Consider the following 14312-nt stretch of genomic DNA (forward strand, 5'->3'; position numbering starts at 1 on the left):
CTGTTCAGAGAATTTAGTGCATCCTCATAAGCAAATCTCAGACCCAATCAACCACATCTTTTATCAAGCTTGCTCCGTGTGCTTGATTAGCCGTTGGGTTTTCTAGTCTGTGCATAAATGCTGACAGTGCAAACAACTTCCAAGAAAATAAGCATTTATCTCCGCCTTTCATGTGCGTATATATTCACTGGGAGCATGTGTAAGGATTGTGTCTAGATTTAGACTACAAACACAACCTGAAGAAGCGGAGTTCGGTTCGACTCGACTAAACAGGATGAAGGCCATAATTGTGCTTCTAGCTGCTGCTGCGTTTGCCTGTGGGACTCCTCATCTAAATCTAAAGTCTCTAATAAAGGAATGTTATAATATTCGCCACGAAGAGGTAAAACATTCAGTTTCTTGGTATTTTTTTAAATATTGTTTGGTGAGAAATGGAGCCTGTTTCACATGATGGGTTTGTTTCTAGGGGCCGTGCAACTCCGTCTTCGTGAAAGAACTTAAAAACAAAACGTGTGGGGTGAGACACAGACACATCAGTGTTTTTGTGATTTAATCAAACCATCATTAAATCTCTTTATTATTATTATGTTTGTTGTTGAATTTAGAGTTGATTATCTTTTTAAGCAAATGGTTTGTTTCACATTCACATTTATTTCCCAGCATTCATTTTGAGACTTTTTTCCATTTCCTGAAGAATCATTTAAAGATTGCTGCCAGATTCCTTCCTAAATATTTACTGTGTTTTTAGGCTGAGTTTTTCTGTCAGGCTGAGAAAGTTCTATCTGAAGTTACGTTCGCTACAGTTACACCTCACTGCAATGTTCATAAACTGCTCAGGAATCTGAATGTCTACAATAATGGGGTATGTATAATTTGTAATTTAAAAGCTTCTCTTAGGCACTTAATCTTGTGGTACATTCTGCTGTCAGATGACAAAATACTACATTGTGTAGGTTTAGAATGTATGAACTTTTATAAAGATTGATAGTTTTTTTTGTTTGTTTTTTTTACTCCAGACGAACTGCACAGTCCCAAACAGTGGAGTTGAAATTGACTTCGGTTCTTTCTTAGTACTTCTGAAAAAATGTGCAAAAAATGTCTACTCCGGGATGAACAGCACTTCTCAATAGCTTTTACTTTAAATTATAAACTTGCACTTATATTGGTATGAAAGCTGTGTATTTATTTTTGTATTAATGTTCAACATTGTTATTAAAATAAATGTATTGAATCTACTGGAGTCATGTGAACAAGGATTTGAATAAAAATGAGTTTATGGGGTTTTGGAACTCCTGCAACTTATTTTGTGTAAGAAAATTTAAGTTTTTACTTTTTAGCAGCTGACAGTGTAGTAACAGGCCAAATGTCCGGGTTAAGATCAAGATCCTTACACTTTTCATTTTATCAGTGTTTATTAGGTACTTTCCAAGCTCCTGATATTACATCATGTCAGTAACATAATGACTAATGAAGTGACATTTAAAGGAGCATCTGCTAAATGTTCTAAAATGCAGGTATTTTTATTTCTTAATCTGAAGAAATGATTTTCTCTTTTATGCAATAAAATGTCAATATTATTGTCAACAAATAGAAAATGTGTGTTTTAATGTTTCAAGACTATAAATCACATAAGTGCTTTTAATTAGCATTTTATTATTAAGCATATTGACCTAAGTCACTATATTAATGTAATAACCTCCCTAAAAAATAAATTCAGTGAACCTAGAAAAATGGTGATATCAGTCATCTTCATCTAAAGACGTCTCAGCAGTAGATAGTTAACAGAACTGACGTGAAAAACAAGACTGTTTAAAAGTTTATACATTTAGATAAAATACACTGAAACCAGATAACACTTGTGTGTGTTTGTGCATCTGTGTGTCTCTGAATGTCCATGGGGGTTAAAGTGCTGCACATACATTAATCTGAACAATGGTTTTGTTTTTCCACACATCATTGGCTAATATTTCATCCACTTTTTATGCTGTGAAAATATTTTAAAGGTTTTCTGTAAAATTCGCTGCTTATCTACATCCATTAAACTACTTGTGACACAGATTTTGCTGTATCCACCAAAGAAATCTGCCCTTGAGCCGTTTTAATGTTTGTGCATATGGGTGCAAGCTGGTGAATGATCAAAATCTATTCTTTAACAGCTTTGATCAGCCACCCTCCCCTGCCCCCATCCAGTCCCCTCTGCTGCAAACCCCCCCCCCCTTGCTTCCACAGCAAGATGCCACAGCCCCACCACTCTGTGCACTGCTATCAGCTCTCAGCCTCAACACACCAACCCGCCCACCGCCGCCAATTCCCTCCAGCCCCCACTCCAACCAATACACACTCCCCCTTACAGAAGCCCAGGTGAGAATGGAGCTCAGGAAGATCAAAGTGAGGAAGGCTGCGAGTCCAGACGGCATCAGCTCCAGGCTCCTGTGCAGACCTGCTATGTGGCATATTGCTGTACATGTTTGACCTGAGCCTGAAGCTGGAGAAGGTGCCACAGCTATGGAAAACATCCTGCATGCTGCCTGTACCAAAGACGTCGCGCCCAAAAGACCTTGGGGACTTCCGACCAGTAGCACTGGCCTCGCATGTGATAAAGACATTGGAGAGGCTGGTGCTACTGTATCTCCGACCTCTGGTGAGCTCATCAATGGATCCACTTCAGTTTGCCTACCAACCTGGCATTGGAGTGGAAGACGCTGTCATCTTCCTCCTAAATCGGGATATTTCGGACCTGGAAAAGGCTGGGAGCACAATGAGAGTCATGTTTTTTGACTTCTCTAGTGCTTTTAACACCATCCAACCTGTGCTCCTGAGGGATAAGATGGTGTACATGGGGGTGGACCATCATCTGTCTGGATATTGGACTACCTCACAGACCGACTCATGTGAGGACTCATGACTGTGAGTCTGACATGGTTGTCTGCAACACTGGAGTCCCACAGGGAACGGTTCTGGCCCCGTTCCTCTCCACCGTCTACACTGCAGACTTCATGTTCAGCTCAGCAACCTGTCACCTGCAGAAGTTCTCTGATGACTCTGCCATTGTCGGTCTGATCACAGATGATGATGACAGGGAGTACAGAGGACTGGTCCAGAACTTTGTGGACTAGTGCCAACGGAGCTGCCTCCAGTTAAACGCGGGGAAAACCAAAGAACTGGTGGTGGATTTCCACAAACAATTTGCACAAACAAACTTCATTAACACCAGTGAACATTCAGGGAAAGGACATTGTAAGAGTCGACTCTTACAAATACCTGGGTGTTCATCTGAACAGCAAACTGGACTGGACAGACAATACTGAGGCAATCTGTAGGAAAGGACAGAGCAGACTCTTACTGCTGAGGAGACTAATGTCTTTTGGAGTGCAGAGAGAGCTACTGAAGATCTTTTTTTGACTCGGTGGTGGCCTCAACCATATTCTATGGTGTGGTACTGTATGCTGGTGCAGCAGCATCTCTACTGCAGAAAGGAAGCTCAGCTCAGTCCTAGGGATTCCTCTGGACACTGTACAGGAGGTGGGAGAAAGGATTACGGTAGCAAAACTATCCTCATTGCTGGAGAACGACTCTCACCCCCTGTATGAAACGGTGTCAGCTCTGAGCAGCTCCTTCAGTGACAGACTGTTACATCCTAAGTGACCTCACCTCTTTTCTCCCTGCTGCTATTAGACTTTACAATCAAAGCTGCCCCTAGTGAACCAGTCACCATAATTACACACTTATTACTGTTTAACTGCAATAATAACAATAACAAAGTATTTTAAACAACACGCAATAACAGAAATTTAGAAAAATGTGCAATATTACCTGTGTGCAATACGTCTTAGTGTAACTACCTCTCTTTATATATTTTTCTGCTGTAACAGAGAAAATTCCACATTGTGGGACAAATAAAGGAATATCTTATAAGACTCAGATAATGATGAGGGTTATATGTAAGACCAATTTTCGATGTCATTCACCACATCATAGTTTTACTTTGTTTATTATTAAATCTTTATTAAGTAAAAAATATATATTTCAGTGGAAGTCTTACATTAGAGGGTTCTGTAACTGCTGGGTGATTAAGTAAAGGAAATCCAATCCAGGCTGTAAACTTAATTCTTCAGTCCAACGTGAATAATTCAGTAACACTCAGTCACCAGCTGTCTACAGACAAACCTCCAGGTTAACTTACATTAACCAGCTTAAACTAGATATGATATAATTCTGTTATAATACATAGTTCAGTTTATGTTACTTAATTACAGACTAAATTCACCTTCTATTTAAACCAAATTGCTGAATGAACAGAATTACACTCTTGTCTTATTGCATTATTTCCCTGAAGTGTCTGCCTGTCTGTGGTAGCAGGTCTACAAGGGCGTGGCCACACAGGTAACTTGGGGTGACAGATTCTACCCTTGAAATATTCCCTGCCACTCTAAATGCCTCCCCAATGCTTAGTTCAGAAAAAAACAGGCATAAATCGGTCTCTAACTCCAACAACACAGAGACGTATTGACTCATCTGCAGGGAGAGTTGATGACGATTTACATAATATTATCATTATATCATGTATATTTATACCCCGAAATGTGCAAAAGATTTAGGCAGATGTTATGAAACACTTTAAAGTAAAAATGCTTTCAAACTTTGATTTTTATAAATTTTGTAAATTTATTTTAAAAAAATAAACATATGTTTATTTTTTATTAATTTACAAAATTTAAAGTGAGCAAACAGAAGAAAAATTGAAATAAAAAAAGTCAGTAAATTTGTAGGATCAGAGTCAGGTGTGTCATTAACCAGTGATACCAGCAGGTGTGTCATTAACCAGTGATACCAGCAGGTGTGTCATTAACCAGTGATACCAGCAGGTGTGTCATTAACCAGTGATACCAGCAGGTGTGTCATTAACCGGTGATACCAGCAGGTGTGTCATTAACCAGTGATACCAGCAGGTGTGTCATTAACCAGTGATACCAGCAGGTGTGTCATTAACCGGTGATACCAGCAGGAGTGTCATTAACCGGTGATACCAGCAGGAGTGTCATTAACCGGTGATACCAGCAGGAGTGTCATTAACCGGTGATACCAGCAGGTGTGTCATTAACCAGTGATTCCAGCAGGTGTGTCATTAACCGGTGATACCAGCAGGTGTGTCATTAACCAGTGATACCAGCAGGTGTGTCATTAACCAGTGATACCAGCAGGTGTGTCATTAACCAGTGATACCAGCAGGTCTGTCATTAACCAGTGATACCAGCAGGTGTGTCATTAACCAGTGATACCAGCAGGTGTGTCATTAACCAGTGATACCAGCAGGTCTGTCATTAACCAGTGATACCAGCAGGTCTGTCATTAACCAGTGATACCAGCAGGTGTGTCATTAACCAGTGATACCAGCAGGTGTGTCATTAACCAGTGATACCAGCAGGTGTGTCATTAACCAGTGATACCAGCAGGTGTGTCATTAACCAGTGATACCAGCAGGTGTGTCATTAACCAGTGATACCAGCAGGTGCTGAAACAGAAGTGAAACAGAAACATCTGTGCAGGAGCTTCACATTGGGTGAGGTTGTGGAGACATGGTTTCATGTCACCATGTCTTGTCACCATGACAAGACTGAGCACAGGAACAAGACACCAGCTAGATCTACTGCATCAGCAAAGTCTCTCTCAGGACAGAGCTCAGAGCAGACTGGGGTTTCAGGATGTGATGTTCAAGCAGTGGGCCAAGGAAAGTTACAGATGAAAAACAAATCACGCTTACAGTGGGACCCAGGTACGTCCTTCTACTGTCTAAAGAAGTCTGGTGAGAAGTGGTCTCAATAGAAGAAGTGCGGCCAAAAAGCCAGACCTTTTGATGTGGAAACGAGGCTAAGAGACTCGACTATGCTAGAAAACATAGGAACTGGGGGGCAGAAAAATGGTTGCAAGTGATCTGTACCTGGGAAAGTGGTATATAATAATGAGTGTCTGCAGGCAACAGTGAAGCATTCTGGAGGTTCCTTTAAGGTTTGGGGCTGTATTTCTGGAGATCTGGTCAGAATTAATGATGTCCTCAATGCTGAGAAATACAGGATGATACTTATCCATCATGCAGTAGCATCTTTCTCTTCTGTTTATTTACTTTACAAATTCCAATTTATTTCTATTGCGCTTTTAACAAGTGACATTGTATCAAAGCAGCTTTAAAGAAAATAAAACAAAAGGTTAATGTAAAGATGAATATAATACAAAAATTCAAGATTAATATTAGTCTTATATTTAAATGTGTATGTATTTATCCCCAATGAGCAAGTCTGAGGTGACCGTATTGAGGAAAAACTCCCTTAGATGATAAAAGAAGAAACCTTGAGAGGAACCAGACTCAAAGGGGAACCTCATCCTCATTTGAGTGACACTGGGGGTGTGATTATAAATATACAGTCTGATAAATTGTGTATTGATGAGGAGTTTGTTGTCTGGTGCTGTATGATTGATTATATGTTTTATAATAATTCTTATAAATATGTGCACGCCTCTGCTATGGGATTAGATTACCGACTCTGTGATGGACCAGTGTTCTCTGTTTTCAGTTCCAAAGCACAACAAAGAGCAAAGTAATAAATAAGTCATCATAATGACCTCATTTTGTCTGTGTTTGTACAATAGCTGTCTCTGTGATTTTGTCTCGGGAAATTTATATAAACAAGTCAAAAATCCCTAGCAAACTGATTATTTGTTACTCATATACAAAAATATTCTTAATGTGAAATGAACAAACTATTTGGCATTAAGAACATAGACAAAAGTTTCATTATTTGTAGCTCATAAAAAAGTATTTATTTATTATAAAGTTGAACTGCACAGTATTAACAGTCTGCTTATCACATTTGTATGTTTGGCCTGAGAGGCATGTTATAATAATAATAATAATAATAATAATAATAATAATAATTATTATTATTATTATTATTATTATTATTATTATTATTATTATTATAAGAGGAAGAAGAAGAAGAAACCATTCAAATGATCACAATTATGTAAAGTTTTGATCATAAATTGAGTGCAAATTAAAATCAGAAGTTCATTCCTTTTGTGTGCACGCACGTGTGTGTGTGTGTGTGTGTGTGTGTGTGTGTGTGTGTGTGTGTGTGTGTGTGTGTGTGTGTGTGTGTGTGTGTGTGTGTGGGAGAGAGCGAGAGAGAGAGAGAGAGTCTCAGTGTGAAAGTGTATAACACTCTGTCTGCTTTTATACCAGTCTACTATAAATATTGCATCGCCCTGTTTTAATAATTTAAAATCTGTACATGAAGCCATGAAGAGAATGAATTAAAAGCATAAAAATGATTGAAGAAAATCTTGAAAGTATTAAAACATTTATTTATATAGTGTTCACGTGTGTTCATGATGTAAACTTAAATGTTCAGAATTTGTTGTTTCTGTTCTTTAGATATTGATAAATCACAGTCCAGTATGATGTAGATTATTCATCAAGGATAAGAGCTCTGCAATGTACAATATCTTAACAGACTACAATCATCTCTCACTCCTCATGACATGAGAGTGAATAAACTTCATTTCCTGACCTTGACTGTAGAAGTATAACTATTAGGTCTATTACTGATTGTTTAGGCATAAAGCTGTGACTTCTGTCATGAATCTGTATTTCAGTATTTAGGATAAAAGTGAATGTCATTTATTTATAGAAATGTGTATGAACACGAGAGCTTATAGATTATTACATAATAGACTATAATAATAGATTATTAAATATTTAGGCACACATTTCGAGTGAAATCTCAGGACATTTCTCCGAGTCGGTGAAGGTGGCTACGATCACAGATTCAATAGCAGCTTTGTTTCTGTTTTTTTTTTTTTTTTTTTTTTTTTTTTTTTTGCAGAATTAATTTCTTTATCCGTTACGTGTGGAAGGAAATGTATTTCATCTGATATCTAAACAACATATAAAGATATTTTTGAGAATGTTTGTGGCGTTTCACTATCGGCTCACGTACATGTGCATTAACAGTTAATAACTACACACACTTCAAGACATAATGTACGATAATACTGAAATAATTCCTAAAGCTCATTTCGCCTTTGAGGCTTCATTAAAATGAAAAGCGCAGTAAAACTGGCATCGTGTTGTTTTAAGACCAGAAAAAGTGACATGCAGAGCTGCATGAAGTGACCTGTGACATTATTGTGCAAAATATATATTATAGAACGAGAAAATAAAAAAGGACTCTTTCTGTATTTCAGGTCCTGCTCAGAAGAACCTGTAGATCCCTGTCACGCGCTTTAAAGTGTTTAGTAGCTCCTGAACATAAGAGTTGATCAGTCAGTGCGCCGCGGAGTATTTCATCCTCTTCTGTTTCTGTCTTTGGTTACAGAACCAAACTCGTACCACGTTCTTCTTCAGGTCCAGCTTCTCGGCGATGGCAGCGATTTTCTCTGAAGAAGGCCGAGGCTGGATTGCAAAATAAGCCTCGAGTGAGCGCTTCTCCGGCGCTGCGATGGATGTGCGCTTTCGTTTGCGATCTCCGTTATTGTTAAGCAGCAGGTCTGTGCGCGCGCTCGTGTCGCGGTGCGCCGCCTCGGCCTCGTCCAGCCACGTCTGCAACACCGGCCGCAGTGCAATCATGTTGTTGTGTGAGAGCGTAAGAGACTCGAAACGGCAGATCGTGCTCTGGCTGAGAGAGCCCACTCCGGGGATTTTGAGGTTGGCTAACGCCGAACCCACGTCTGCCTGCGTCACGCCGAGTTTGATGCGCCGCTGTTTGAAGCGCTCTGCGAAAGCCTCGAGCTCACGCGGATCCGACTCTCCATCACCGCCTGGAAGCAATTGAAGATGGGAGTGAGGGTGCGCGTGCGGGAGACCTGCGTGGCCTGCGGTCTGGTGCAGGTGGCAAGCGACCGCCGGGAGGTGATGCTGGTGCGCTTGCGTGGCCAAAGCCGACGGATCCGGTGCCAAGCCGCCAACGGCTAGCGCAGACGACAGTTGCTCGAGGAGCTCGCTCTCCAGCGCCTGGGTCAGGTGGTGATGATGATGATGGTGATGATGATGATGGGAAGAAGTGGAAGATATAGACGTGGAGGAAGTGGACGTGGCGCACACGCCGCCGTTCATGGCGTGGTACGGTGTCGCGTGAGGCTTGGCGAGTTCAGCGGCTGCCAGAGCTTCTGCGCGCGCCAAAAGGTTCTCATCAAATGCGCAGAATATGTTGGCCTGTAAATGAGAGTTAAAACAAATGGAGAAACGGAGAGAGTGAACGGACCGAGGGAATGGGGAGGGGGTGAATTTTAATATGACAAAATTATGTGATCACAAAATTAATATGAGAGCAGTGAGGTTAAGCTGGAGAATCGTGTCAGAGAGACAGAGAGAGTAAAGTCGTGCAAAAGCAAGAAAAATTGTGAGCTAAACTTTTAACTGGAAAAACACGCGTGCTTAATTGGTATCGCACTGTAAAGAATACTGAATCCCGTTCCACGTACCTGCGGTGCAGGCAGACACACGCGCCGCATGGCCTCTGGGCTCACGTGCACGCCGGAGTATTTGGACTCGTTCACCTGCGCGTGCACAGGGAAGTGCTGCTGTTTGTCGTTCATTGCCGTCCGGTTCTTTTCTCGTGCTCCAGCTCTGAGTTCTCCCACTGTGCAGTTCTCTCCATCTCCACCTCCCTCCGGTCACCTGTCCCCAGCAGACACCTGCTCATCGTCTCACCTTACACTCAAGCCTGAGAGTCAGAGAGCAAACTGCGCGCACTGTAAAAGCTCAATGAAGGCATTTTTTTTGCTAGAAAATTCAGGTCTGAGGTTTATTTGAAATATAATGCGATTTTATCTCCAATTTAGAACCAAGCGGTTTGTTAGTCATTCACTCTCATCTTCTCTTCTGCTGCTGTATAAACCGTTAATAAGTTTATACTAAAACAAATAAACTGAATGATATAAAAAAGGTCGAAGTAATTACAACCGATTACAGTGAAACAGGTCAGAGAGACAGACAGACAGCAGACAGGCAGACAGACAGACAGACAGCAGACAGACAGACAGACAGCAGACAGACAGACAGACAGACAGACAGACAGACAGACAGACAGACAGACAGCAGACAGACAGACAGACAGACAGACAGCAGACAGACAGACAGACAAGCTGCAGTAAAATTATTATAATTTGAAAATGTAAAGTGTAAAGAACATTCAACATTAATCATATTTGTAAAAGAAATCTTATTTTAATGAGATTTTTAAAAATATCAATGTAAAATGATTCATCTCGGCTTAATTGACTCCTTATAAATGTAATGAATTAATTTATACACACATTAACCAAAAATATCAAACACACGATTCAATTTAATACATTAACACTTAAACCAATTATTTAATAAAATGTGCTTTGCTTTTTTGCCTTTATACAGAATTACTGAAGATGTTTTCTTGCTGTATTGTTCAGGTGTCAATACAGAAATGTTTCTTTTATTTATTTATTTATTTATTTATTTATTTATTTATTTATTTATTTATTTATTTAGCATTTATGAAAAAGGTTTTATGAATTTTGTCAGAAAGTCTACAGAATATATATATATGACCATAATTATATGACTGTAAACTATTTAATGATTTCATATATTAACTGTGACATGTTAACAAATTGATATTTTCTTTTTTATATTTTATAGTGTTCTGTAAGATATTAACACAATTTATCTTTTAATATAAATTTAAACACAGTGATCTATGCACTTTCCCAACAGCATATAATCTCATTTCAGAGACTTTTAGGATTAAATCTTAAGACCAGGAAAACTCCGATAATGTTGCTTGTATTTTTCAGGAGCTGAGTAAAGAGTAAATTTCTGCCAACTGGAAATAAACACATGAACAAAGACACACAGAGTGACACAAATAAACATGAAGTTTGGGGTAAATGTTAATGCACCATAGTTTTGAGCAAGACACTCGCTCTTCTTCTCTCTGTATAACAGCTGGATGTGTAGAAAGTGGAGCTCGGCAGTGTCACGGTTTCTCCACCTGATCCTGTCTACCTCTTCTGTCCTAACATATACTGAATTATTCACCAGCTCTGTGGCAGGCATCCATTACCTCATTGGCATTTTCTTATTCATTATGGAGATTGACACGGGCTTCCTCACCAAACAATGAAGTTATCTGCACCAAGACAACTATGCCATGATGTACATCATCCAATTTATGATACGTTTTTTTTTTATAAAGCCATGCCCTCTTTAGATAACATTTCAACACATGAATATTTCAATAGCAGAACCTAAAATGGCTCATTCATCCCTCAGCCCTTCATCTTGATTTACAACAACAGTTTATTCAGGATTCTGTCTCATCCTTCCAAAAAATATATACACCTTATAGAGGGCAGACATTTAAACTAAAACACACATTGAAAAGACAGAGGTACAACATTTCATGGCAGAAACATACTCCTACAAAACAAGATGATAAAAGCAACATCAGCACATGAGTGTAAAGAAATGACGAGACCCTTTATTTGCCATCTATCTCCTGAGGAAGGGCTTTTCCTACTGGTTGTAGCAGTTTTAATTCTAGGGATCATTTTTCCCATGGAATCATGAAGGTCAATTCTTCTTTACCTTTGGCTTTGGTGAACATAAGGGAGAAGACAAACAGCTAATGGAACTTGAACTTGGGAGAGATGAACTATATACTGAGGACATGGCATTTGATGCATGGCAAAACAAAAAAGTAAGTCAATTAAAGACAGAATGTTGTGGAAAAGTTCATTTATTTCAGTAATTCATCTCAAATAGTGAAACTTGTGTATTATATAAATTCAGTACACACAGACTGAAGTAGTTTTTTGTTCTTTGAATTGTGATGATTTTGGCTCACATTTACTGTAATGGACGGTGGAGAAGCTCATAGCTTGAAGTCCAGTGTTGTTTCCACAGTCTGTGATGATTTGGGGTACAATGTCATCTGCTGGTGTTGGTCCACAATTTTAGAGCACTTCATGCTTCCTTCTGCTGAGCAGCTTTTTAAAGATGCTGATTTCATTTTCCAGCAGGATTTGGCACCTGCTTACATGCCAAAAGCACTACAGAGAATCTATGAGCTATTGTCAAGAGGAAAATGAGAAACAAGAATGTTAGGGTTAGAGTTAGGGTTAGAAAATATGAGAAATGAAAGACCAAAGATGAGCTGAAGGCCACTGTTAAAGAAACCTGGGCTTCCACACCAACTCAGCAGGGCCACAGACTGATCACCTCCATGCTACACTGAATTAAGGCAGTAATTAAAGCAAAAGGAGCCCCTACCAAGTATGGAGCACATACAGAGTAAATGAACATACTTTCCAAAAGGCCAACAATTCACTAAAAATGTTTTTTTATTGGTATTATGAACAAAACAACATAAATTATTTCAATAAGACTTCAAAAATCTGTGGTATATTTACAAGCACCAAGTAATAAAATACGTAGAAATACCATTCACTATCCAAGCTTTCAGATGATTCTACACTGTTTTGGCCAAATGAATCCTGTGATGTCGTCTTCTCTCACATACTGCAGGTCTTCTTTGCTTTCTGCTGCCTGTTTAAAACCTTTTCTTCTAACAATTTTTTTCTTTTAAAAACCTGAGCAAATAAAAAAAAAATCTGTTGTATGATCCGCTGTGGTGACAGAACATGAAGCCGCAAAAAGACAACAGCAACATGAGAATGATTGTGTCGCATACTTCATACTTCAGCCACAAATAAGTGAATAAATCTTACAATCTTGCTTTTTGAAATCTCATTTAAATTTAATATATCTACATCACCTGTGATCATCTACATCACCTGTGATCATCTACATCACCTGTGATCATCTACATCACCGGGGATCGTCCACATCACCTGTGATCATCTACATCACCGGGGATCGTCCACATCAAATGTGATCATCTACATCACCTGTGATCATCTACATCACCTGTGATCATCTACATCACCTGTGATCATCTACATCACCTGTGATCATCTACATCACCGGGGATCGTCCATCTACATCACCTGAGTTTCTGAGATGATGCTCTGGTATTTTCAGGAATCTCAGATGTAATAACACGAGATTCTGAGAGATAGATCTGAGCTTTGCTGCACAGAGAAGTCACTGTTTTCTTTATAATCATTCAGATGAAGCTTTTCTGGTGTTTCTGTGAGCTGCAGGAGGGATTGTGGAGTGACAGGTGTTGACTTTTAGTCCCATGCGGCAGTCAGCACTGATTGTGTTAAACCAAATTGATTATTCATCAGCATTTAAATGTCAGGATGAAGCTTTAAGCTTTAATATCAAACTGTGCAACATGTTTTCACTTTAAATTAATATATTTTATTCTGTTTTTGTACGTTTTCTGTTCTTTCCAGAACTGCATGAATAATTCATGTAGCTGAACATCTGAAAATGTATAAAGTGTATAAAGTGGTTATAAAGCTATCAATAATGTTATTAAATATTTGTAAATATATGTTCTTTAGGCCATCCTTAAAATATTTTGGTTTGCAGTAACAGTAAAAAAAAAAAAAAAAAAAAAAAAGGGTCAGTATGTAGGTCTATATTTTTTTTAAGTATCAATATAAAAAAAAAGTGCAATTTCGGTGATGGTGATGACGTCGGTATGACTTTAAACACATATCGTGACGTCACTGACTGGGTCTTCACCCCGTGCCTTCGGGCGCATCATCGCGAACCTTATTTTGATGCCTTAGTTTTTACAGAACTTCGTGCCAAGTTAAAGCTGTCGAGCTGTTTTAATGTTGTTTTAGATGTATTATGGCGCCTGGGGTCAGGGTATATTCTGGGTCAGGGTATATTCTGGGTCAGGGTATATTCTGGGTCAGGGTATATTCTGGCAAACGGTTTCCCTATTGCGGTTTCGCAGAGCAAATGCAGCACACACCGTTTACCAACTCGCGGTGGGTAATTCGCAAAGCACAACAAACTTAAAGTTCATGCAAACAGATATTAATAGACGGGTTTCAGTCAAATATTTATGAATTTAGGAATCACAATAATAAAAGATTGGCTACTTCGCCAAGTTGTCAGAGGAAATGTAACTTAACCGAGTTTTGGAGAAAAAAACAGAAAACAATTAACCATTAGTTTTTATTTATTTATTTTATTTAACCTTTATTTAACCAGGTTGAACTCAATGAGATTAAAATTTACAGGAGTGACCTTTGGCAAGATGAGAAGCAGCACAAGTAATTCAATAACAGACTTAAACAATACAAACAAACTTTTTATATGTTATATAGTTATTACGAGATCTATGCTTAAAGGT

The 14312-nt window shown here is 39.0% G+C and overlaps 1 protein-coding gene across 1 annotated transcript; it reads right to left on the reverse strand.

The window, feature by feature from the left end:
- Window positions 1-7909: 7909 nt before the first annotated feature.
- Window positions 7910-9821, reverse strand: LOC113647586 (POU domain, class 4, transcription factor 3-like). Its single transcript, XM_027154369.2, has 2 exons — window positions 9478-9821; window positions 7910-9214 (listed from the first exon to the last, which is right to left on the reverse strand). The coding sequence occupies exons 1-2, from the start codon at window positions 9589-9591 to the stop codon at window positions 8321-8323; spliced, it is 1008 nt and encodes a 335-aa protein (XP_027010170.1). The 5' UTR covers window positions 9592-9821; the 3' UTR covers window positions 7910-8320.
- Between the last annotated feature and the right edge of the window lie 4491 nt (window positions 9822-14312).

Source organism: Tachysurus fulvidraco, chromosome 21 (genome assembly GCF_022655615.1).
Source record: "Tachysurus fulvidraco isolate hzauxx_2018 chromosome 21, HZAU_PFXX_2.0, whole genome shotgun sequence".
Classification (NCBI taxonomy): Eukaryota; Metazoa; Chordata; class Actinopteri; order Siluriformes; family Bagridae; genus Tachysurus; species Tachysurus fulvidraco.

What these genes read in the sequence shown, in the direction of transcription:
- LOC113647586 (XM_027154369.2), bottom strand. Translation starts at nt 9,591, where the DNA reads ATGAACGACAAACAGCAGCACTTCCCTGTGCACGCGCAGGTGAACGAG. An exon ending in TGTGTCTGCCTGCACCGCAG is followed by an intron (nt 9,215 to 9,477) that starts GTACGTGGAACG and finishes TTTAACTCTCAT; the next exon opens with TTACAGGCCAACATATTCTG.